The sequence below is a fragment of the Marmota monax genome, unplaced genomic scaffold (genome assembly GCF_021218885.2).
Source record: "Marmota monax isolate L192 unplaced genomic scaffold, Marmota_monax_Labrador192_F-V1.1 WCK01_AAM20220418_F8-fsc00292, whole genome shotgun sequence".
NCBI classification, from domain to species: Eukaryota; Metazoa; Chordata; class Mammalia; order Rodentia; family Sciuridae; genus Marmota; species Marmota monax.
The window spans coordinates 109,692-134,275 of record NW_026692864.1 but is presented as its reverse complement, the minus strand read 5'-3'; the positions used below and the strand labels follow the sequence as shown (position 1 = coordinate 134,275).

Here is a 24,584-nt window from a genome sequence, read left to right as displayed (position 1 = left end):
CAGGGTTCATAAAGGGTTTGGGAAAATACTTCCCAGGAGCCATGAGAAATGAGCCATCTTCAGATTCCTGGAGCACGGGAACAGTTAAACTCACTGGGCTGCAGTAAGGAAGGAAAAGTTTAATACCAGCCCCCAAAGAGAGCAGAAATGCCACCTGTCTGTGGCCCAGAGCACTGGGCCTAACACTCAAAAGCAGCTGTGGTATTCTACAAGGTTAAATGAAGATATCAGAGCATTCGTGAGGTACCTGCTCAACATCTGCCCTCCAGCCTTCTGGCTGACAAAGCTGGGGTGGGGCCAGAGGCACTGGGACCTACCCCCAAGTATGAGCAACATAGTCCCAAACACTGCTGCTCCTCCCAGGCGGTCTGACATCACTTAACTCCATTTGGCCAAAGGCTTCTCTTCTGGGGTCTTCTGTCCTACGCTGAACAGAACATCTCTACTTGTCTTTGACTACACCCAAATCTTTTGTTTTCCTGAAAGGTGTGATAGGGTGGATGCCTGTGGCCCTTTGGAAGAAGGGGTGTCTACTCCTCCTGTAGGAAGTTCACCTAACACATTACAGCTATGAGAACATCAAGCACAGACTTCTGAGGCGCCAACATGTACATTTACACTGTGTTGACGCAGGTGCAGAAGGAGCCCTGTACACACGTTTCTACACTATTCTACAGAGAAGGAAAAAGCGAGACTCCTGAAAAAAGCTAAACCATCTGGGCATGGTCAGGCCACAAGGTCAATAGGCACTGGACTAGAGTCTAGTCCCTCCAGAAATCACTAACCTTGAGCCCCTGGCAAGGAGCTGAACTGTGGAGCAGTGAGAACCTCAATGGTACACCCTCCTCTTCAACCATGTGCCTGCTGATAGCTGTCTAGGGAAAATAAAGGCTTCTCCAGCCCCTCTGCCTCCCCGACTACTCATGGACACTCGAATTACAAGTTGCAATTACAAGTTCTGTGGTCACATCCTAAAGAGGCCTCTGTGGCATGCTGGTCAGAAAAGCACTCTATTCTCACCAATGTGGCAGTCCCCAGGAAGGAGCAGTGATGGGGACAGAGACACAGGAAGTCTGCAGACTGCCCACCAAAGTGCACACACTGCTGGGGATGGTGTGGAGTCACTACAGTGCTGTGGGGCAGGTTTGCCAAGGTTAGACGACACCAAGGAGAGACAAAATATCACATGTTTGGTCAGGGCATTTTCAAGACACAAATCACAGAAACAACACTTTTAGGTACGACATGACACATTTGGCAACTTCAAAACAGATAGTCTTCCCCACCCCAAGCCATCAAAGGATCCTCAAAGTCCTTTATCTTTGGTCCAGATTAAAAAGCCAGGGAAGATGGGGTCAATGGGTCTAAGAGGAGGCTGCAGAAGCAGCCATACCAACCACTGGCACTCCCCTGACTTGGTGCAGGATGCCACCTGCCTCAAACCTCTTCCTGAGGAGAGGCTGGTCACACTGAGCCCAGCTGCTGGAGACTAATCAGACAAAGCCACTTGTGGGAAAGCAGGAACCGCCACCCTCCCAAGGCAGAGGACACCCCAGCGTCTCCTGCCTGAGAGGCTCTGCTCACGAGAATGTGGGTCCTCTGGTGATTCCATCCTGTGTCAGAACCTCAATTTGACACACTGAAGCTAGAACCCTCTGCATCTGCTACAAATCTTGGAGGGTGCCCAGCAGGGGGAAAGAGTGGCACACGCAGGTGAGACCAGGGCACGGCTTGGGACAGTCCTCCTTTGTCTGCTCCAGCTTCCCTGATGGCTAGGCTGTTTCCAAGGACCTAGGCCTTCCTCCTTCTTCCTTCCCCCAGATCCCCAAAGGCTCCATTTGGAGACCCAGCATGCTGCTGTTGTAAAGATCTGTCACAACACTGGCTATAAGAACAAAAGCAGGTTCTGAAAAGGGGATCTGCAGCCAGAGGTGCGTCTGTCTGGAGTCCCAAGGGTGGGCGGGGTTCCTTTGGTTTTAACCAGGACACTTCTTCACTGGGGCAGGCTCAGCTTTGCTTTGCAGTAGCTCGGTTATCATACAGGTGTAGACTTAACTGCATGGAGCTGTTTTGCTGAATTGCCCTCTTGCCTTTCCGGATTCTGAAATTTTGGATTCTCAGCTTACATCCGAGATCCTCTCTCCTGAAGAATCTGAAAGTGGAAGATGGGGGAAAAGGTTGAGGTGCTGAGGAGATGACAAAGGGAAGGAAAGACCCACAGAAGCCTGGGTGTGTAGCTCAGTGGTCAAGCATGTGCTTATTAGTACGCACAGGCCCTGGGTTCAAACCCCAGCACTAAAAATAAATAATAAAAAATTTAAACCAGTGTATATGATCTGATTACAGTGAAATTAAGTTATAATTTACAATAAAAATGATTTAAAAAAGAAAAAAGGAAAGACCCAGACCTGCATCCATTGGACCCTGTGGGCAGACATGGTGGTAAGGCAGACACTAAGCCTTGAGTACCCTGGGACACTTGCTGAACACAGTTGGTCCTGAGTTTCTGTGCCACTGGACCAGTCTTCCCAAGCTAAGAAAATGGTTCAAGCTCCTCTCACCCTGTAGTTTAGAAGTGCATGCGAGTGTGTGTGTGTGTGTGTGTGTGTGTGTATGGTGTGCATGCATGTTTGTGGAGCACAGTGGAAGCAAAGAAGGTAGCAGTGTACAACAGATTTCTAGGAATGTAAGGCCGGGAAAAGTATGAAGAGACCTTTGTCCTTGAGGTGGGGGAAGAAGGACTGATACTGAGTTCTGAGATCTCTCCACGGAGTAATCAGTGCAATAAAAAGTTGCTTTTTCACTGACTTGTCAAAGGCCAAAGAAACCTCTTCAGGTTCACATTTTCTAACTGAAAACCCCTGCCGTGGCTCCCTAAACCGTGATTAAAATTCAGCCGACAATGGGGCTGGGGATGTGGCTCAAGCAGTAGCGCGCTCGCCTGGCATGCGTGGGGCGCTGGGTTCGATCCTCAGCACCACGTACAAACAAAGATGTTGTGTCCGCCGAAAACTAAAAAATAAATATTAAAAAATTCTCTCTAAAAAAAAAAAAAAAAAAAAAAAAAAAAAAATTCAGCCGACAAAAGAGCCCAAAGAAGGAAGTGCAAAGCTGCTGCAGGAGGGGGAGGCGGGGAGGAGCAGCAGCCAGGCTACGGCAGAGGGCTGGGCCAAACCAGCACACAACCTGGACAAGCCGCTTCTTACCTTCGCCTTTTCACTTGGCTCTATGACGATGCCATTGGTAGAATTATTTAGTTCTCTGGAGACAACACAGAGGAATTCTGCCTGGTCCTCATTTCCATAGTTATAGGAAGATCCAATGCTGATCAGCTGGCAAAAGAAGATGGTGACCAAACAGGCAGTGATGTGAAGATAGTCAAGTGCACCCGTCATACCCTTCCCCGACTGGATTTTGTGGTTTTATTTCTCAAGGACAAAGAACCCTCTGACACTACTGAAGTCCTGGGGGTTAACTGCACCAGGACATCATCAAGTAGGCTTCCCCAGAAGAGAAGTCTGAATTCTATCACTGTTCCCTCACCCTAGCACTTGAAATCCTCCTAAAGGCAAACACAATCACTGTCTGTCAAACATGAGGTGAAGAACGTTTCTGTGAATGAAAATGAACACTTGCTTCAGTCAAAACACAGACTGTCGATTTGTAAGTAGTAGTAGTCCTAGACAGGAGGTGGAGGTGCAGAATCACTGAACAGCTCCCCAAAGGTGCACACTGCTGATACTTTAACCCTTTGGAGAAATGAATTCAGTGCCTATTCCTAAATCAGAAATACACATTCAGAGGGAGGAGCTGAGCCCAGGGTGAGGTCATCCTCACAAGTGCACACGGCCACAAGATGGGAACTCCTTGCTGTCTGTCTGGGGTGGGGGCACTTCAGTTCCGTGTTCAGCTTCCTCTCTAGATCATAGAAGCAAGAACAGATTGTCCCTCCACAGGGCATTAACAAGATGAGGAAGCAACATAAATTATCTATTGGTTTCACAAAAAACACTCATATTTATAATTTTTTAAAAAAATACAGGGGCTGGGGATATAGCTCAGTTGGTAGAGTGCCTTGTATGCACAAGGCCCTGGGTTCAATCCCCAGTACCTCAAAAAAACAAACAAACAAAAAAACATCAGCTTGGCTTAAGACTCTGTATCAGAGCAAATATAGAGAGGGTGGAGGGATAGTCAACCATGCACAGCATTTTGCCATCCACACCTGAGCAAAAGCCAGGCCCACTGGTCCTGCAGGGGGAGACAAGGGTGAGGAGCGTCCCAGCACTGGGTCTGAAGCCAGAGGCAGCTCTGCGTTTGGTCTAGAACTGGGTAAGTTAACACAGATTCTAACTTTTATTTTACAAGGTGAGCTTACAGTGACAGCTCAGGTGGCTTCTTCAACTCTACAAAAAAATATATTCCCTCTATTCACCCTCAGCCTTCCTGTGTTTTGAAGACAATCGAAGAATTAAACAATTCTGCCATCTAATGGAAGAAAACAGTAAAACTTGACTCTCAGTAGTTTTGCTCTGATACTCAGACCTGAGCACAAAGCTGAAAGAAACAGAGCAGAGAGAAGCATGGGCCACAACTAAGCTACACTGGTCAGTGCATCTGATCCCCTCACAGCCACCTGCTCACCAAGCACTTATGGGAGAAGATAGGCTTGCTGTTGAACCACCTTCTTTAGGGACTCATCACAGAGCACTTTATTTTTTAAACACTTATTTTTCAGTTGTAGTTGAACAATATCTTTATTTTAACGTGGTGCTGAGGATCGAACCCAGGGCCTCACACATGGTAGGCAAACACTCTACTGCTGAGCCACAACCCCAGCCCAACAGAGCACTTTTGAAAGGAATCTCTCTGAGGGAAGAAAAACCAAAGGGAATCTCTTTGAAGCCTAGAAAAGCTTGCTGGCTCTGTTGGAAATTGTCAAATTCAAACTCTGGATGTGAAGCTGGGAGATGTGGCTCTCTCCTCTCAACCCTCCCCAACCCATCACATTATAAGCAAGTAATGGGCACCAAGTAACTCTCTCTTCCCACATTTTGGAATGGATCTCACCGGGCCTTACCCATTTCCCAGGGATAGCAATTGGTTGGACAGCAATTGAGGAGTTTGGCCCACTGGGTTGAGGTACCAGGATAGCTGTTCTTTGAGAAACATACCTGTTCAAATTTCCAGCCGTCAGACATGGTGGAGACCATCTGTGTGAGCTCTTCCTCTTGGCACTGCAGGACCCTGTACACATGCTTCACGGGGCCCTGCAACAAGCAGGCAGACTGAGCACGGCAGCATAGTGGGCAGCTGCTTGGTGAGGCCTGCAAAGGCTCTTGACCACCCATCATCCCACGACCACAGCATTGGGTTCTCAATGAAAACTCACCCAAGGAAAGAAGGGAAAAAGGGACCAAGAACATCAATCAGTGGGTGAACTAGTTCTAACTTGGGAGGGTGAATTATGAGAACAACCATGATAACAAACTTTAGATTGCATCCATTTCCACAATAACTCTGCATGAGAAAGTCATACTTTTTTTTCCCCCCCCTGAAGTGGCTTAAACTGATGTGTATGCTAAAAATATAACAGCATATTTTGGTTTATTCAGACTGATGTAAGTGATTATAAGAGTAATATATTAATAATATAAATATTTGATTTTTGTCTTAAATTTCTGGCAGAGCTCCCCAAACCCTTGGAACCTCCTATATAGTAAGAGTCTTTGGGGGTTAGGGGTGTGGCTCAGTGTAGAGCTCCTGCTTATCATGCCTGAGGTCCTGGATTCCAACCCCAGCACTGTATAACAAAAACAAAAATGAAACACTACAAAGAGCATTGCATAACTATCATTGACCAAGGTATTAAAAATTTCCTCCCATATAAAGTATATGACAAATCTTCTAAGGATTTCAATTGGCTCTATCCATATACCTGGAAACAATCAGGTATGTGTGTATGCATTTGTGTGCATGCTGGGAATCGAACCCAGGGCCTTACACATGCTAGGCAATTGCTCTACCACTGAGCTATACCCCCAGCCCTTTTTATATTTTGAGACAAACTTTAAGATCAAGCTAAATTGCTCAGGTTGTCCTTGAACTTGTGATCCTCTGCCGCAGTCTGGCTGTGGCCCTCAACAATCCTCCTGTCTCAGCCTCCAGAGACGTAGAGATTACAGGCATGTACCACCATGCCCAGCCATTCCCTAGTTCTTTATATTTTTTTGTTTTGAGATAGGATCTTACTAAATTGCTGAAGCTGGCCTCAAACTTATGATCCTCCTATCTCAGCCTCTCAAGCTGCTGGAATTATAGGAGTGTGCACCCAACTGGCCAGATGATTTGTATTACAAAAATATTGAGCATCACCAAAGATCTGTGATATTAGCACAGTTACCCAAGTCCCAAGTATTTAATATGGCATTATAGTGCCTCTGTTTTTCCTCCTCCAAAGTAAATCATGGGTGCTCCAAAAAGTACCAAGATTAATCACCTACAAAAATAACACTAATGACAGCAAAGCATTTAGAATGGTAGCAGCCACTAAACAAGCTAAGAGGCCACAAGAGAAAAGGTGGGTTAGAATCCCCACATCTTGGACTTGGCTGAATGCCTGCCACGTGTGAGGTGAGGGACTGCAGACAAATTAAAGGAGGTAATGTTTGGAAATCCATACACAGCCAACTTCATCTGAGAACCATGTGCACAAAGGCAAAAGAGGGTGTCTTTGAACAACATCAAATCCATTTCTCAGAGTTTCACTAAATAAAAAGAAGAGATGGAAAGATTAACATCAAAAAGATCTTGACAGTCCCAGAATAAAAAAGCTTCCAACTGGGTATAAATCTACAAGCCTTTAGGATCTAGGGGACTAATTAACTTAGTTGCTGTCATCAAACAGAAATCTTATAATGCTCTCAAGGAATTAGTTTATGGTAAAGAACAGAGAATGTTCAGACACCATGATTTGAAAACATTCAATATGTAGTTCATATGGTACCATCAACATTTCTACTAAGAAATCAAGTATTTTTTAGAATGTGGAAAAATAAGGATAAAACTAATTTCCAAAAATGTCTAAGCTATTAAATATCTATGGTAGTAAAAGATACCAGACATGTACAATGGCAAAGGGACTGGTGACACCAGATTGTGTCTCACATGAACATCTGCAAACCAACTACGAATTCACCTTTGAACATTAACAAGGAACCTTTTAGCAGTCGACCAGATGAGTCTTCTTTCTACCTTTGCAAATAGCCAGAGATAAAGGGGATGAGAGATTTATTTCATTTCTGGGTCACTCCTGCCAGCTTTCATCCAGATATTCCATTTAGAGCCAGAAAATGTTGATACATGAAATCTGACGCAGAAAGAGCAGAGTGCTATTAAAGAGAAACCGACTGCCTTCTTTTTTAACAGCAGACAAGTCCTAGGCTGCAACAGATTAAATAAAACATCCACCACCAGTAGCTGGTGGGATAAGAGGCAATCGTGCTACAAAGCAGATGGCTGTGGTGGAAAAAAACTCAGCCCCGTTTCTGCAACTCTGCAGTTGTTCTTTCTTAAACAAAAGAAAGGGAGGGTCTGTTTCTCCTGCTAGACTTGGGGTCAAGGACCTTCTGTTACACACAGAATCCAAAAGACCTAATAGATCCTGAGTCGCCATACAGACATATGATGAATGACATGAGAAATAACAAGTTAAGCATGCTCTATTATCTCCCCTTCCCTCAAACTTGTGGGAAATTCTGCTTCATTTGTTACCATATTTACTGAGTAAATACAAAGATCCAGACATCTTAATAAAAAGAGAGGCTTGAGGGCTGGGGTTGTGGCTCAGTGGTAGAGCACTTGCCTAGCATGTGAGAGGCACTGGGTTCAATCCTCAGCACCACATAGGTATAAATAAATAAAACAAATGTCTATCAATAAAACATTAAAAAAAAAAAAGAGAGAGAGAGAGAAGCTTGAGTACATTTTCTTGGAAGCATGAGTCATAGCTGATTTCAAGGGACTTGCAGGGGCTAGATGTGACATGCTTACAGGCCAGCAGGTAGAAGCAAGAGCTTGTTTAGGCTTTATGTTCAAAGTGATGGACCTTAGGTCAGAGACAGCAAGCAGGCTTTGGACCTAAAATGGCCTTGGCCATATGGCGAGCAGTGACATTTTCTTCTCAAGGGACATGGCTGTTCTGTTTTATTATTCATTCTTTTTGTGCTGAACAACCCTGGCCAAGTAGGCACCATCTGCATAGCAGACGGACAGTGTTCTATACAGACTCTAGCTCTGAGGGAAAAGCCATCCTTTTCAAGTCATAGCCAGACACTCAGACACAGAGAGCCACTGGGGACACTTTCCCCTTAACAGTTCAAAACACCTTACTTGTGAAGTTCTGTTCTCGTTGTCTCGTATCCTTTCCTTAACCAGCCGCACAAGAGAGGCAATGTTGTAAAACTCTGCTTCCTCCAGCACACCTAGAACAAGGACCAGACTGGTCAGGAATATTTGAGCTCACCAGGAAAACAGCAACTAGAGGCTTGCCAAAAACTGCATTTGTCATATATAAATTCAGTCTCTCTCCTTCAGCTTTGGAAATATCTCTTTGATGTTTAGGGTATACCCACAAACTTTTCCCCAACCAAGTCAAGTACCAGGGACTGCTTTGCTCACTGTTTCACCCCCACTGTTTATGTTTGGCCCCTGCCCATTAACTACAGGATACCTTCCATATGTCACTTAATTCCTGGAACTAGTCACATTGGCCACCTCCTGAGCTTGCAATTTTTACCCAGTTTTCCCTTAAAAGGACTGGCAGATAGATGTGTATAACCCTATGTGTATTGAATTTAATGGGATGCTTATTATTTTGAATAATATAAAAGGCAATCATTGAAAAACTCTCATGCGAAACAAAATCAAAGGCCTTAGAAAGGAAAACTATCAGATGTGTGATCCCGTACCAGGAAAAAAAAATTGCTATAATGGCCATTATTAGAACAGTTGGTAAAAATGAAATATAAACTGCAGATAGAAGTATTTATCTACATTAAATTTCCTAAGTTTCAAAGTAGGGTTATATGAGAATATCCCTTGTTCTTGGGAAAAACGCACAGAAATATTCAGGGGTAAAGTTTGCAATCAGAAACTTAGAACTATGGGAGGAGAGGAGAAAGAAGAGAAGATGAAAAGAAGAGAGGGGGAGAATGAATGTTAGCATAAATATAACAAGAAATGTTAAAAATCAGTGAATGTAGCCAGCATTGGTGGTGCAGCCTATAATCCCAGAGACCCAGGAAGCTAAGGCAGGGGGACTGCAAATTCCAGATCAGCCTGGGCAACTTACTGAGACCCTGTTTTAAAATCAAAAATAAAAAGGGCTGGGCTGGGATTGTGGCTCAGCGGTAGAGCGCTCGCCTAGCACGGGCAGGACCCAGGTTCGATTCTCAGCACCACATGAAAAAAAAAAAAAGGCACTGTGTTGTGTCCATCTACAAAAAAGATTCATATTTTTTTTCTCTCTTTCTCTCAAAAAAAAAAAAGAATTATAAAAAAAATAATATAAATAAATAAAAAGGGCTGGGGATATAGCTCAGTGGTAGAGTGCCCCTGGGTTCAATCTCCAGCACAGGGGGTATAGGGAGTGCGGATTGGTGAACCTGGGTAAAAAGAGTTTTTTGTACTATTCTTGCCCTTTTTGTAAGTTCAAAATTATTTCAAAAGAGTGTTGTGTTTTTTTTTCTTTTTTTAATTAAAGACATTAGAAAATGTTAATTAGGAGATGGTAATTGTTGAAGTTGGATGGCAGGTACATGGCAGGTACATGGAATTTAATGTTATTTTTAAAATTTTTTTTTAGTTATAAATGGACACAATACCTTTATTTATTTATTTTTATGTGGTGCTAAGGAATGAACCCAGTGCTTCACATATGCCAGATGAGCTCTCTACCACTGAGCCACAACCCCAGCCCAATATACTATTCTACTTCTTCTTCTTCTTCTTCTTCTTCTTATTGTTTGGTTTTTTGGTACCCGGGGTTGAACCCAGAGGTGCTTTTTATCTTATTTTATTTTTTAAATTGTAAGACGGGTTTCGCCAAATAGCTTAGAGCCTTGCTAAATTGCTGAGACTGGCCTTGAATTTGGATCCTTCTGCCTCACCTGGAGTTCCTGGGATTACAGGCTTATGCCACCAAGCCCAGCCTCATTATTTTTGTATGACTTTGAAATGTTTTTCAAAGAAGGACACTTAAAAAAAACCCCAAAAACCCCAGAATGTTTCCAAATCTCCCCCTATAAGAGAGCAACTCCTCTTTTTATTGCCTGAAATAGAACTGTTTTGCCATCACCTCATTAATGAGTATAGCCATTACAAGATTTCTTACTCAGAGCTCCAGCTCCGACATCAGAGCGCCCTGGATTTAGAAAAGGAACCTAAACTTCAGTTGAATGCCTCCAGTGAGACCAAACCAAGCCTTTGAGAAAGAGAGCTAGACCCACTTACAGTCTAAATGCTCTACAAATCAAAAAGATGAGGCAACCAATAACATACCTAACAATGAACTGGAGAATGAATTAGGTCAGCCTCAAAAATTTACAGGGAAGCATGAGATCAGAGTTTGAAAAAAAAAAAATGAGGCCAAACCTTTATTATTTTTTTACAGCTGCAAGTTCAAACTAAAATTGAAAATATGAATAATTGAATGTTAGAGATGTGGTGCTTCAGGCTATGGACATTCACTTCTAGCTCATAAGTAAATGTAAAAAAGGACTGTGACAATTCTGCAGGCTCAAAAAAAATTCCTGAAGCTATCTGCAAAGCTGATAGCTAACTGAGAAAGCTGAACAAAGCCCTATGGGGCTTCCTTCAACAAGATTCTCTTAAACAAGACTAGGCAACTGGAGGCTTCCTGCTCACTTTCATAAACCTGTACACCTGTATATGAGCCCCACAAAAACCTCAAACAAAACTCAAGTCTCTAACAGCCTTCACAGACCTGAATTTTGAAAAATTCAGTGTAAACAGAGCTCTTACCTTCTTCTGCCAACTCCTTGGTAATGATGAGTTTCCCATGGCGGAGGTAGTTTAGGATAGGACCAAAGTAAGTGGGGTCTCTGTCAATCAGATAGGCTCCTGTTTCATCCTGCCAACCAAGCACAAGGATATCACTGGAACTTTCAGTAACATTTTTAAATTGAGAGGGCTCCTTCTCTTTGTCAGTGCTCTAAGACAATTCAGTTCTTCAGCTAAAAAAAAAAAAAAAAAAAAATGTAGCAAGGAGCTGGGGTTGTGGGTTCAGCAGTAGAGCTCTTGCCTAGCACATGACAGGCCCTGGGTTTGATCCTTAGCACCACATAAAAATAAATAAAATTGTATTGTATTGTGTTTAGTAGTTGTATTGTGTCATACAACTACTAAAAAATAAATATAAAAAAATTTAACGAGGACAAATTTTGCTAGACATTTGCTTATTACAAACTATTGGCAAGTAGGCTGGCTTCGTGCATCTTGTGTTTTAAGATCATTTCAGGTCAGGTGTCAGAGATGCACAGTCATAGCCATCATCTAGGTGTTTATTTACTGGTTTGAACTTCTACAATCTTTGCTTGGACAATTACCAACATTCTTCAGTGGTATATTATTTAAAAAGGAGGAAGAAAATGCTAAGGCTGCATGATTTAAATCTTTGTTTGAGATGGACAGTCTTATTCTCCATTGCTCCCAATGCACATTCCTGATTCTAAGAAAACCTCTGCTCAGCTGGCCACACTCCTGAGTTCCAGGCCAACACCAGTGGGAGTCTCTGCATTGCCAGCTGTAATCTCACACACCCAGAGATCTGTGCCCAGAGGAAGCATGGTATTGCCAGGACTTGGCTCCAAGCAGCTTTAATCCTACTCATCTTTACAGTAAAAGGAACAAGATGAAACTGGTTTATACAGCCATAAGGAAGACTCAGGGTATATAAAAATAATTCCACATAAACAAGAGTTTTGGAATTTTTTTTAAAGTTAGGGCAGGATGGGTTTCCATCAACCTGAGATTTATTAGGAAATGAAATGAAAAATGAAACAAATGAACGTTTACGCAATCCCAATTCTGTTACAAGTTAACTGGCTGAGTGCTGTGTAGGATATAAAGTGATGTAAGTTATTGTCAGTGGCTCTAAGTTGGGAATTAAAGATGAATCTGTAAAAGTTAAAAACATTGATTCAAACAGTTCAAACTGGAAAAGGAAGTGTCTCATAACCTCTCAACCCTTTGGTTAGCAGCCATGCATCTTTGTCTAGCAGTATTTCTGGGTCTTCATTTTTACTGTCTTAACCGAGTCAACCTTGATTTGCACTGGATCTCAGGGACCTAAACAGCAACTGTAACCAGGTACAAGTTCTGGGACCAGGACTTTAGGAAAACAGAGTAATATAACAAGAGGGACTTCCTGGAGCGATGGAAGCCATTGTCAGGCCCAGGCTTTAACCCGGCTTGGCACGGGGGTCCGGCACGAAGTGTGGGAGAGCTACAGAGCTCCCTTCGCTTGCCCTGACCCAATTCTGGACGTATTTGGCATCAGCAGTGAGGGGCGGAAAGGCAGCCAGGGAAAAACTCGAGAGGCTGGGAGGACAGGGAAGCTGGTGTGGAGCCGGCTTTTGGGTGCGGGTGGGCAGCGTGGGGAAGCGCTGCTGAGAACCAAGGGCGGGGTCGCAGAGAACCGGGGTGTGCCTGAGGATGCGGGAATGGCGCGTCCTCCTGAGGCCCCGGGTGGCCCAGGGGGCGGGAAGGGGGAAGGGGCCCCGGTCTGAGCGCCCTGCCTGTGAGGAGCCTGCGCGGGCAGGACTGGGGAGACCGACTGGAAGCCAGGGAGTCCACAGGCCCGGGGGCGCGCCCGAGGGCGGGGCGCACCTTGTCCGAGTCCAGCTCCGGGTCCTCCTGGCAGCAGAGGCGGCAGAGGAAAGACTTGGGCTCCCGGCCTAGAGTCTGCCTGGTGGTCACGAAGTAGGTGCCGCCCACGTTCAGCCGGACCCAGCGGGCCGCGCCGCCGCCCCCTGCCCGCTCGGGCGGTCCAGGACCTGGGTCCAGCGGTTGCGCGACGGCGGCGGGCAGGCGGGCGTGTCCGCGGGGCGTGGGGCCAGCCGGCCGAGGACTGGGGGGCCCACGGCCCGGGCCGCCGCCGTCGCCCGCCCCGCTCCCGCCACCCCCTCCCAGCCCTGCCATCGCCGGGTCCAGCTGCAGCTCCGCCATCTTGGGCCGCCACCGCCGCCGCTGCCCGCGCGCCACCGGACCGGCCCATTTCTCGGCAGGGAGAGCCGGGCCGGCCCATCGGCGGGGGTGGGGCAGGGGGAGAGGGACGGGAGTGTCCCTAACTAGCGGGGACCCTGGCGGCGCAAGCGCCGCGCCCGCCCCCGGGGGCGGGACTTCCTAAACCAGCTCCGTCTCTATTGGCTGACATGTGAAGTGAGGACCGCCCCTTTGTCTTTGGGATTGGATGAGGGGAGGTCTTCCGGTGACCCACTTCCGTTACTTGCTGCTGAGGACTACGCTCTCCTGGGGTCGGTGAAGGTGAGCGGGGTTCGGGGCGTTAAGTGCGAACCCCGCAGAGTTCTTCTGCTTGGCGTCTTCCCGATCTCGCGTTTTCCTTGTTGCACCCCGCTGAGGACGCCGAGCTCCCGGGGTGTCCCGCTGGCAGAGTGCCCGGGGTGTAGCTGCGCTTTGCCCCTCATTCCCTTCTTCACTCCACCCCGCGCGCGAGGTCGCGGGCCCTAGCTGTCACCCGGCCGCCGCTAGTGTAGGCGCTGCCACAAACTGTCTGGTACAGTCTTCTGCTCCCAGCGCGGCCATCTCGGTCTTGTGGTTGTGAGGCAGGGACACACTCTACAGAGTTAATGCTGAGGGACATTTAGCAGGCTGCGGGGCTGCGCCTTCCCCTGCATCTGGAGCGTTCCAGGATTCCAGTTTGTGCAGCGTTCAGGACTTCTAAGCTCCAGGGTTCATTTACCCGTTGAACGAGTATTCATTGAGCACTTCCTATACTTGTGACCTGTTCTAGGCGCTGGGGAGTAAGCTATAAACGAAAGGGGAAAAGCCCTTTTCATTTAACTCTATCTTCAGGTGCTTGGAAGAACCTCTGTAAAAACATTGATTGTCTGGCACCTTAGTTTCCTAACAGTCTTAACCCTAACCCTTATGGGAGGAGAAGGAAGAGAGGTGTTGTTTGTTTGTTTTGGTACCAGGTATTGGACCCGGTGGTACTTAGCTACAAGCCATCTCCCCAACCCTTTTTATATTTTGAGACAGGGTCTCTCTGATTTGCCTAGGGCCTCCTTAAATTGCTGAGGCTGTGAACTTCTGATCCTTCTCCCTCAGCCTCCCAAGCCAATGTGAATACAGGCATGCACCACCATGCCTGGAGAGTCAGGTGTTTTAACAACTTTCTTTTTAAGATCCTGAGGAAGCTTTCTTCACCTTTTTCGAATCCACTCCATAGCTTGTAGAGAACTTTGACTTTACAGACTTCTAATTTCTGACCCTGATCTTAATTTAATTGAATTAAGTTTTCCTGTATGGCCTTGGTGTAAGACAGCTGCAGCCAATTTTTATTTTCTCTCATATTCATCTCTGTATGGAATGCCTCTTAAAATGCAGGGCATGTAAGAGTGCAGTAGTGGATAATTAGATATTAATCAGAAGGGTGCAGGTCTATGACCAATCAGGTGGGGCATAAGATCATACTGCAAGATGATGTGCATCTTGATTGTTTTTTTTTTTTTTTTGTTGGCAGTGGGGATTGAACTCAGGTTATGTGCAGGCTAAGTAAGTGTTCTACCACTGAGCTACATCCTTAGTGCCTTTAATTTTATTCTGAGACAGGGTCTCCTAAGTTGCCCAGGCTGATCTGGAACTTGTGGTCCTCCTGCCTCAGCCTCCTGAGTGACTGGGATTACAGGTGTGCACCCCTACTCCTGACTGGGAGCTGGGCTTTTAAGGATGAATAGGAGTTGGGGGAATACAGAAGGACAATCTAGTGGAAGAGAACACATTTATATGCTTTGTTGTATGGTTAATTTGAAAAAGTAAACCGCCCTTTCTTGATTTTATTAAAACTCATTCCTTTAATTGATAAAATAAACCCACCAAGCACTAAAAGGATGCTGATCTATTTTAAAAACTTGCATGTTTCTAAAATGCCCTTCTTCAGAAGATTCACTCCAGGATCACTGTTTTGATCTAACCTATCTTCCAGGATCCCAAGATGGCTGGGCGCAAACTTGCTCTAAAAACCATTGACTGGGTAGCTTTTGGGGAGATCATTCCCCGAAACCAGAAGGCTATTGCTAACTCCCTGAAGTCCTGGAATGAGACCCTCTCCTCCAGGTCAGTATGTTCCTGAGAGGGAACCCCCTACTTTCCACTGAATCTAGAAACAGTGTTTTGGGATTGCATATGAATTTTTGATACTCTTCAAACAAAAGAATAAAGAAATCCATGCATTTTCCAAATGAAAGTATTTTGGGGCATCATTGTGATGACAAAAGAGAAAAGTTGATGACACCCTATACCACAGGATTAAGAATAGGGAAATTACTGTGTGAATATTCTGTTTCTCATGGAACAAACCTGACTTTTGCATTTGCATGTGAGCAGGTTGGCTACTCTGCCTGAGAAACCACCAGCTATCGACTGGGCTTACTACAAGGCAAATGTTGCCAAGGCGGGCTTGGTGGATGACTTTGAAAAGAAGGTGAGACTTCAGATAACTAAAGCCCTGATCTTGTTAAGTGGCTTGTGAATGGGGAGTAGGAAGGTACATATACATATGGAAGATGACAGGGTAGATAAGGTAAATATGCCATATGACAGTAGGGGAAGAAGGGTGATGTTAGCACTCAGATCCCAAAGGAGTTTTAGGAAAGATGGGTGTGGCCAAAGCCCTTGCAGTGGTAGGATTTGAGAATTCAGGGTCTGTTCAGTCAAAGGAACACTATGGCCTTGCTGCCTGGAGCCAGACAACTGTTAGAGTTTCTTTCTAACTCTGCCTAAGTTCCATTTTAGCTTCCCGCTATCTCCTTTTGATACAGACCAACATCTTTTCTGCCCTTTTACTGTTTCCCTCCTTTTTCTCTGCTCTTTTTTATTATCCCTTAGAGCTGTAATTTCTTATTTATCTGTCCTCTCATGATATTTACACATTAAGTCTCAATATCCAAAGTTCATTTGCTTCTCCACTTGAGGGTAGTGTTAAGTGCTGGGCTATAACATCAAGCAGTCTTCTAAACACCATTTTTATCTCCATCATATATCATTACTTCTGCTGATAAGATCTCTGGGGTTTCGTGTCAAAGACAATTCAGGACTTCTTCAGAATGTGAGGCTATTTTTCTTGTTAAGTACAGCTGTCCTTTCCAGATGAGGAAACTGAAGTTCATTGTTATAAAGAAATATCCAAGGTCTTAAGTCAGTCAGTGATGGAGCTGAGAAGATCCTTGAGCTCCTCTTCCCAGTAAAATATTCTCTCTACTACAACATCTGAAATGCATATTGGTTTCTTCTTGGGGTGGAGAATATGCTTTAATATGATCTTTAAGGAATAACTTTGAGCCCTTTCTTTGGGCTTCTGGGTATATTGCTGCCAACTCACTGTCCCTATTTATAGTTTAATGCCCTGAAGATTCCTTTGCCAGAGGATAAATATACTGCACAGGTGGATGCTGAAGAAAAGGAAGATGTGAGTAATCGATGTTCTTTTTTTTTTTTAAACATATTTATTTATTTAGTTAGTTATTGGCAGACACAACATCTTTGTTGGTATGTGGTGCTGAGGATCGAACCCAGGCCACACACATGCCAGACGAGCGTGCTACCGCTTGAGCCACATCCCCAGCCCCAATGTTCTTTATTCTAAGTTTCTTTCTTTTTTTTTTTTATTCATATATATATATATATATATATATATATATATATGTGTGTGTGTGTATTAGTTGGACACAATACCTTTATTTATTTATTTTTATGTAGTGCTGAGGATCAAACCCAGGGTCTCACACATGCTAGGCGAGTGCTTTACCACTGAGCCACAACCCCAGCCCTATTCTAAGTTTCTTAACCCATTGTGCCCCAGCATCTCCTGTATAGGACACATGTAAAAGTTTTGAGCTGGATTACTAGGACAGCTATATATTACTTAGCAGCTAGTAAAAGGTAGAACAAACTAAATTGAAAATTAAGGTGTTGCTGGGCATGGTGGTGCACACCTGTAATCCCAGTGGCTCTGGAGGCTGAGACAGGAGGATCATGAGTTCAAAGCCAGCCTCACCAAAAGCAAGGCACTAAACAACTCAGTGAGACCCTGTCTCTAAATAAAATACAGAAAATAGGTCTGGGGATGTGGCTCAGTGGTTGAGTGCCCCTGAGTTCAATCTTTGATACCAAAAAAAAAAAAAGTGTTAACAGTAATAAAAAGGAATGAACTGTTAATAAATACTACAACATGGATTAATATCAAAATAATTATGCCGAAAGGCAAGGGTGGTGGCACATGCCTGTAATCCCAATGACTGGGGAGGCTAGGACAGGAGGGCTGCAAGTTCAAGGGCAGCCTCAGCAACTTACTGAGGCCCTGTCTCAAAATACAAAAAGGACTGGCAATGAAGTGTAGTGGTAGAGTGTCCCTAACTAAGTTCAGTTCCTAGTGTCAAATAACAATAATTACTATGCTCAGTTAAAAAAGCAGCAAGGAAAAAATGCAAATACCATATGATTCTATTTGTGTAAATCTCTACTAATCTATAGTGACAGAAGGTACATCAATGATTGCCTAGGGATGGGAAGGAGAAGGGTAATACATATGCTCACTGTTTCAAGCATGGTGATGATTTCACAGGTAGATACCTACATCAAATGGTGCTCTTTAAATATGTGCACCTTATTATATGTCAGTTATACCTCAACAGAGCTGTCAAAGGCAAGGTATTGAAATTAGGTAGAAAAATTATCCAGGTGTTCAGATACATAACTGAAACATTGGGACCTGATGATTCCCCCAAAGAGAAGTCTGGCTTGGTGGTCAGGTGTCTTGTCCTGGCTATTCAGTGCCCAGCCCTTATGAAACAGGCCATACTAACCTGTTTTTGTACTTGGGCTGCTTTGTGGGTGTTAGCAAAAGCTGTAGTTTAGCTCTCAGTAGGCAGGCAGCTACATCTCCACAGGGCAGGAGAGCAAGAGCAGCCTGGGGATTTCCCATACCTTGGGAGCTTCAGGGTCAGGTTACAACCTGGTTTCACAACAGAATCTGTTGGTTCTCTTAAAGGTAAAAAGTTGTGCTGAGTTTGTGTCTCTCTCAAAGGCCAGGATTGAAGAATATGAGAAACAGGTAAGGATGAACCACAGGCTTTGTCTTTGGTATATTTTATATCTTTCTTAAATTCTTGTTTTGCATTTTGTAGCCCTATTTCCCCTAACACATTTCTGCTCTTTCCAGCTGGAGAAAATGAAGAACATTATTCCATTTGATCAGATGACCATTGAGGACTTAAATGAAGTCTTCCCAGAAACCAAATTAGACAAGAAGAAGTATCCCTATTGGCCTCACCAGCCCATTGAGAATTTATAAAACTTGAATCCAGGAGGAATCTCTGCCCTTGTATTACAAACTCTGCACATTAAAAATATTAATTATATAGTTCTGAGTGTGTCATCTTCTCTGTGTTTGAGATATTTAAACCTCCCTCTTAGGTGTGGAAAGGTGAGCCCAAATGTGTCAGGCCAGTCATCTAAATTCAAACTGTGTAGGAGTCAATTACTGAGGCCTTAGGGCTGCTAAAATTTTAACAAAGTGTGTTTCCCTGGGATATGATAGGGAGGAGTTGTCCACTGAGGCTCTGGAACTTCATCTTTGCTTTCAAACCACAAGAAGTGCCACCTTTGGCTTGTCTTCAGTAAATCAACAGCAGGTCCAAATTGCAGGTGTAACTGCAGGGACTGACTTCTGTGGCAACTTTTAGGCACAGAAGTGGTAGAAAAGGAAACTTTGTTACAACGTTAACTTGCAATTTTTGGTATTTGAAGTTAACTTTGAAAATTCTATTAACTGATAGAGATCCTCGGCAAAAAAAAATCCTATGAGGCTGAGGTAGGAGGACTCTTGAACACAGGTAGAAGCCAACATGGTGAGACCCTGTTGCAAAATAGATGAGGTAATGTGCCGCAGTCTGGCTGGGCACAAAACCACGAGCCACTCAAGCAGGAACAAAGTTAATTTTTTGAAACTGCCGCCAATGTCCGGTACGGCCCTGGAAGAATTTTTTCTTCCACCCACGCGGCCTCCTCTCGGACTGCGGAGAGAGCTCCTCCCCCGGAACTCCCTCCTACTGTACTTCCCCAACCAATGGGAACTCTCCAGGAGTCCCATAGCCGGCCTAGGTGAACAGCAGGAGTCCAATATCCATATGAATGCAAATCTTAACATAATCATATCATCTCAATGGCTAGCTGGTGTCACCTTTCGACCCAAAATGCCATGCATCATATACTTGGCTCTTAGCAGTAATGGAAAGAGTTGCCCTGTTGTCAAAGGATCTGTTATGCCTGCCACTTAATTGCTGATTGTAGACTTATTATTTACTGTCCTGGGACTTTAGTTTTCTTATTTACAAACATCAAAATTAAATATCAGAAACCTTGTGACATTCTTGCAGATGCTGCAGATGGACTTCATTAGAGAAGAGCACCAACAGCTAACAGCTCTCAGGAAGTTTATGTCCAGTGTATGTGAGCAGAGGAGTCTGGTGCCACTCTCCTGATTTGTAGGGGTATTTGGGCAGGGTCTAGTCCACCTAGAGTTGCTTGTGTCATAGTCACACCCCTGCCTCCAGGCCTTTGAATCGCTCAGCTGGCACCCAGGCATCCAGCTGAAGATTTAGGGATTCAGACAACAGCCAAGTGAAAACGTGGAGAAATTAAAGAAAGAAAAAATTTAGGGCATAGTTAAAAACTTGGTAATTAGAGAAAACACCCATGTGAGTGCTGTTGAGTATTGTAACATGAAGGGAGGTAAGCTGCTTTGAGGGAGCCCTTTGGAGGATTTCCTGTAACAGTGAACAACAGTGTTCAGACCCTCAAAGGCATCTGGGTGGGTAGGGGTCACTTTCATTTTTTCTCTTATGCCCTCTTAGGCTGACAGTTTTGCATTGCATATGCATTAATTTTTTTTTTTTTTTTTTTGGTACTGGGGATTGATCTGGGGCCTTGTGCATGCAAGGCAAGCACTCTACCAACTGCACTATATCCCGAGCCCCTAATTTTTTATGTTTTTGTTGCTGGGGATCAAACCTAAGACCCCATATATGGTATACTCATGCTCTGCCACTGAGCAATATTCCCGGCCCCTAATCTTACATTTGAAAAATAAGTCATTAGCAGAATAGGATTTGCTTTGCAAATCACTAGGGGAGGAAGTTTATATAGATAGAAAGACAGATACACACACACATATATACTATATATATAGCAAAGTTATATAGTTAAAAATGCATAATTATGACAACGAAAAATCATCAAAGACGGGGCTGAGGTTGTGGCTCAGTGGTAGAACACTTGCCTAGCATGTGTGAGGCACTGGGTTCAATCCCCAGCACCACATAAAAATAAAAACAAAGATATTGTGTCCATCTACAACTAAAAAATATTAAAAAAAAAAAAAGTCATCAAAGACACCCCACCCCCATGGGAAGCAAAATTTGAGTTAGAGCAACCCAAAATGCAAGTACAAGCTGTCCATCTTTGGGTAGGTTGAGTAGTTATTGGGGAAACTGATTCACTACTCTAAAACTGGCATTGAAGCTGGGCATAATGGTGCACGCCTGTTATCCCAACGATTGGGAAGGCTGAGACAGGAGAGTTGAAAGTTCAAAGCCAGTCTCAGCAACTTAGCAGGCCCTAAGCAACTCAGTGAGACCCTGTTTCTAAGTAAAATACAAAATAGGGCTGGGGATGTGGCTCATGGTTGAGTACTCATGAGTTCAATCCCCAATATCCAAAAACAAACTGGCAATGAAGGGAAAAAAAAAAAAATTAAGCCTTTATCCTTCCTCAAGCAACTGTACTTCAGGGTATACAAATAGCTCAAAGTGATGAAGAAAAGCTCTTTACAAAGTATTCTAGCCAATAAATGTGGAAAAAGATTATATTGGAAGAAGATTATTTTTAAATCACTAATGTAATAGGTTATTCAGGCAGATTCTATCAGTGGATGAAACCACTATGTGAAAGGTTGATTGGTAACTTGGCAATGACAGATCAGGTTGTCACCTCTTAAGACCAAAAAGATGAACAGGCATTGTGTGTCCTTCCCACAAGCTGTTAAATACACAGCATCGTTTGAAAAAATTTTTGCCAAAAATTGCATTTGAATTTATTGAAGTCTTTAAAACTAACTTCCAGTTTAGAAATAGCTGAGAGTGAAACATATAAATAACACCATGAAGATATGAAGAGAGCTGGGCATAGTGGTGCACGCCTGCAATCCCAGTGGCTCAGGAGGCTGAGGCAGGAGGATGGTGAGTTCAAAGTCAGCCTCAGCAACTTAGCGAGGCCCTAAGCAACTCAGTGAAACCCTGTCTCTCAATAAAACACAGAATAAAGGGGGGGGGGGGCTCGGGATTTGGCTCAGTGGTTAAGCACCCCTGGAACAACAACAACAAAAAAGTAAATCTAAAATGGGAGGCATTCTGTAGGAACCCTTTTGTTTTCCATAAGTCGGTGGTGTCTGGAAGGGAAGGCAGCATTAGGTTAAAAGAATTGATAAGACTAACGTCAAAATGCTTGTCAGCCTCACTTGGACCCTCATTTGTACCAATTAACTGTTAGAAGGTATCTTTGAGACAATGGGAGCCATTTGAATACGGCCTGGGTATTAAAGCATACCAAGGAATCACAATTATTTTTGTGAGTACAATAACGGCATTGTGGTGGTGGAGGAGTAGAATGTTTGCCAGGCAGGCAAAAGGCCCTGGGTTCCATCTCCAGCACTGCAAAAATAAACACATGCTCACACTGTGGTTTTCCAAGGGAACACCCATGTTGGCATATGTGGGGATGAACTGAAATGATGTCTGGGGTTTGCTTTAAAATACTCTAGAAAAAGAACAGAAAAGAGAGAGAAAAGGGAATAAGTGCAAGATAATCTTGATAACGGATGAGTCCGGGTGATGGGGATGGGAAGATTCATTTACTGTTATACTTTTGTGTATATCTGAATACTTTTACAATAAGCAGTTTGTAAAGGAGGGACAAAAATGTGGAGTCATCACTATCTAGCAAAGTTGAATTCAAGACAAAAACATGTGAGACACTTTCTCAAAATAAAATAAAATAAAATAATAATAATAATAATAATAATAATAATAATAATAATAATAAAAGCTATGAGGATATAGTATGTATGCTGGTAGAGCACTCCTGGGTTCAGAAACTGGAAAGCCCCAGAACTGGAAAGCAAATTTAATTTTTCAAATGGTATTCAATAATAAAGGAAGGCATTTACTGAAAGAAACTGTTAGAAACTTTTAAGTAGTGAAAAAATAGCATTAAATATATATAAAGCTGAAAAGAGTTAAAAAGAAATTGCTGAAGCATCTGTTGTAATGATTTTAGCATGACATATTTGCAAAACAAACGAGATTACAGCAGACTGTTATAAAAGGGAGAATCTAACAGCTCATTTACTAGACTTTATATCATTCAAACAGGATAACTATGGGAATTGATAATATGAGATGAAGAAGCCTCAAGTTTTGAAAAAACTCACAAATTATAGGTAATATTGACTGATCCCAGTGCAAATATTACAGAAAATCAATAATTAATAGCCACAGAATGAAAGACAGTAACAAAACAATTTTAAAAACTCAGGCCCTTAGAAATTAAACTTTTCTCTCCTAAACCATGGATCAATGAGAAATCAAGTTTGTAACTACAGAATGTTTGTAAAATAAAAATACAAACATTTCATATGAAAACAATGAACAAATTAATGATATGTCATTAAATAAAAACTTTATTTTGATTATAGAAAAATACTTAAAACTTATCTACTTAAAACCACCCACTGGCTTCCTACTGTCACAGGACTAAGTATGGCCCCCCCCACCATCTCTGCCCAGCGAAGATTCTTGGGCCTCCTCTGCGCTATTGTTGTCCACCAGCCATGGCAAGTTGTAATCACACCTCCCACTCCCCCTATAACACCAGGCATTGGTAATTCCTGCTCATGCTAGAATATTAGAAAGAACTTGAGGGTTCCAGAACATTCCTTGTGAGTACTAGTACTATGATTTGTATTTCCCAGGGCCTAGCACTACGCTCTGCTTTTAGAAGAACCTTAATATTTGCCATAGCTCAATGGCACACTGCTTGCCCAGCTTGTGCTAGGTGCTGGGTTCCATTCCCTAATTCAGCACCCCCCTCCCTCAAAAAAACTCATTACTTATCTTATGAAGCATCATTTACTATGAGAAAATGGGGTTTCAGCCCCTGAAGGAGTCATCTGAAGGTGACAGGGTTGTGACACTTTTCGCTGTCCTCTGCACAGCAGCCTCTCCTTTTCATGTGCCTAATTCCTCCCCATAATTTAGAGCTGGACAAAATGGGCTCTCTACCTCTGAGCTACATCCACAGCCCCTTTTATTTATTTTATTGGTTTTCAGTTTTTTCCTGTGTTTGTTTTTGGTGCATTATAATTATACATAATGCCAGAGATTCATTGTCCTTTTTATTTGATTTAGTTTTGGTACTGGGGATTGTCACTAAGTTGCTGAGGCTGGTCTGGAACCTTTGATTTTCCTGCCTCAGCCTCTGGAGTGGTTGAGATTACAAGCCTATGCCACAGAGACTGGCTTTAATGCTTTGAAAGAGTGCTCACTTAGTTGCCCAGGCTGGCTCACACTTGTGATCCTCCAGCCTCAAGTTCTTTGGTAGCTGGGACCACAGACCTGTGCTACCAAGACCATCACCTCTTTACTTTGAAATTATCTGGTTTAAAGGAGGAGGAGAAGGAGGAAGAAGAAGAGATGATGATGAAGGTGATGATGATGTACCAGGGATGAACCCAGGAACGCTTAACCACGGAACCACATTCCTATTCCTTTAAAACATTTTTTTTCTTTTTAATTTTGAAACGGGGTCTCGCTAAATTAATTACTTTGCTAAACTGCTGAGGCTGGCTTTGGACTTTGGATCCTCCTCCAGAGCCCCTGGGATTACAGGCGTGCAACACCACGCCCAGCCTGGAAGATGGTTTGGGGGCAACTACATCCAAAGCTCAGCCAAGAAGTAGTGGCTACCCTAGTTAAGGACAGGACGTGCTGCTGTCATCAAATGGCAAGCTTGGAAGCCACAGGTAGTTTAAACTGGCATCCACCGAACTTTGGTGACCCCTTTGGGGTGGAGAGAACAGGAAGAATTCTGGATGGCCCTGGTGAAGGGAGCACGTAGTGTGAAGTGTCCCACCTGGAAAGGGCACATCTCTGGCCTTTCACAAAGGGAACGCACCTGTTCAGATAACAAGCAGACCTTCTGTGCACAGC

The 24,584-nt window shown here is 43.8% G+C and overlaps 2 protein-coding genes across 3 annotated transcripts; one reads left to right on the top strand and one right to left on the bottom strand.

The window, feature by feature from the left end:
* Positions 1–1,169: 1,169 nt before the first annotated feature.
* On the bottom strand, positions 1,170–13,332 carry Kctd2 (potassium channel tetramerization domain containing 2). The gene is made up of 6 exons (XM_046449618.2): positions 12,910–13,332; positions 11,044–11,152; positions 8,392–8,483; positions 5,175–5,270; positions 3,207–3,332; positions 1,170–2,152 (listed from the first exon to the last, which is right to left on the bottom strand). The coding sequence occupies exons 1-6, from the start codon at positions 13,246–13,248 to the stop codon at positions 2,123–2,125; spliced, it is 792 nt and encodes a 263-aa protein (XP_046305574.1). The 5' UTR covers positions 13,249–13,332; the 3' UTR covers positions 1,170–2,122.
* A 91-nt stretch (positions 13,333–13,423) lies between these two features.
* On the top strand, positions 13,424–18,682 carry Atp5pd (ATP synthase peripheral stalk subunit d). Of its 2 annotated transcripts, XM_058580982.1 has the most exons (7): positions 13,523–13,566; positions 14,875–14,950; positions 15,248–15,378; positions 15,649–15,745; positions 16,658–16,729; positions 18,311–18,373; positions 18,482–18,682. In XM_058580982.1, the coding sequence occupies exons 3-7, from the start codon at positions 15,257–15,259 to the stop codon at positions 18,611–18,613; spliced, it is 486 nt and encodes a 161-aa protein (XP_058436965.1). In that variant the 5' UTR covers positions 13,523–13,566; positions 14,875–14,950; positions 15,248–15,256; the 3' UTR covers positions 18,614–18,682. The 2 variants fall into 2 exon arrangements, with proteins under 2 accessions (XP_046305575.1, XP_058436965.1); XM_046449619.2 differs by lacking the exon at positions 14,875–14,950 and having other exon boundaries at positions 13,424–13,566.
* The last annotated feature ends 5,902 nt before the right edge of the window (positions 18,683–24,584 follow it).

Coding starts and splice junctions, on each gene's coding strand:
- Kctd2 (XM_046449618.2), bottom strand. CDS start 13,248: ATGGCGGAGCTGCAGCTGGACCCGGCGATGGCAGGGCTGGGAGGGGGT. Junction 11,153..12,909: donor CGGAGCTGGACTCGGACAAG/GTGCGCCCCGCC, acceptor CTTGGTTGGCAG/GATGAAACAGGAGCCTATCT. Junction 3,333..5,174: donor ACGGCTGGAAATTTGAACAG/GTATGTTTCTCA, acceptor TTCTTTTGCCAG/CTGATCAGCATTGGATCTTC.
- Atp5pd (XM_046449619.2), top strand. CDS start 15,257: ATGGCTGGGCGCAAACTTGCTCTAAAAACCATTGACTGGGTAGCTTTT. Junction 15,379..15,648: donor AATGAGACCCTCTCCTCCAG/GTCAGTATGTTC, acceptor GCATGTGAGCAG/GTTGGCTACTCTGCCTGAGA. Junction 15,746..16,657: donor TGGATGACTTTGAAAAGAAG/GTGAGACTTCAG, acceptor CCCTATTTATAG/TTTAATGCCCTGAAGATTCC.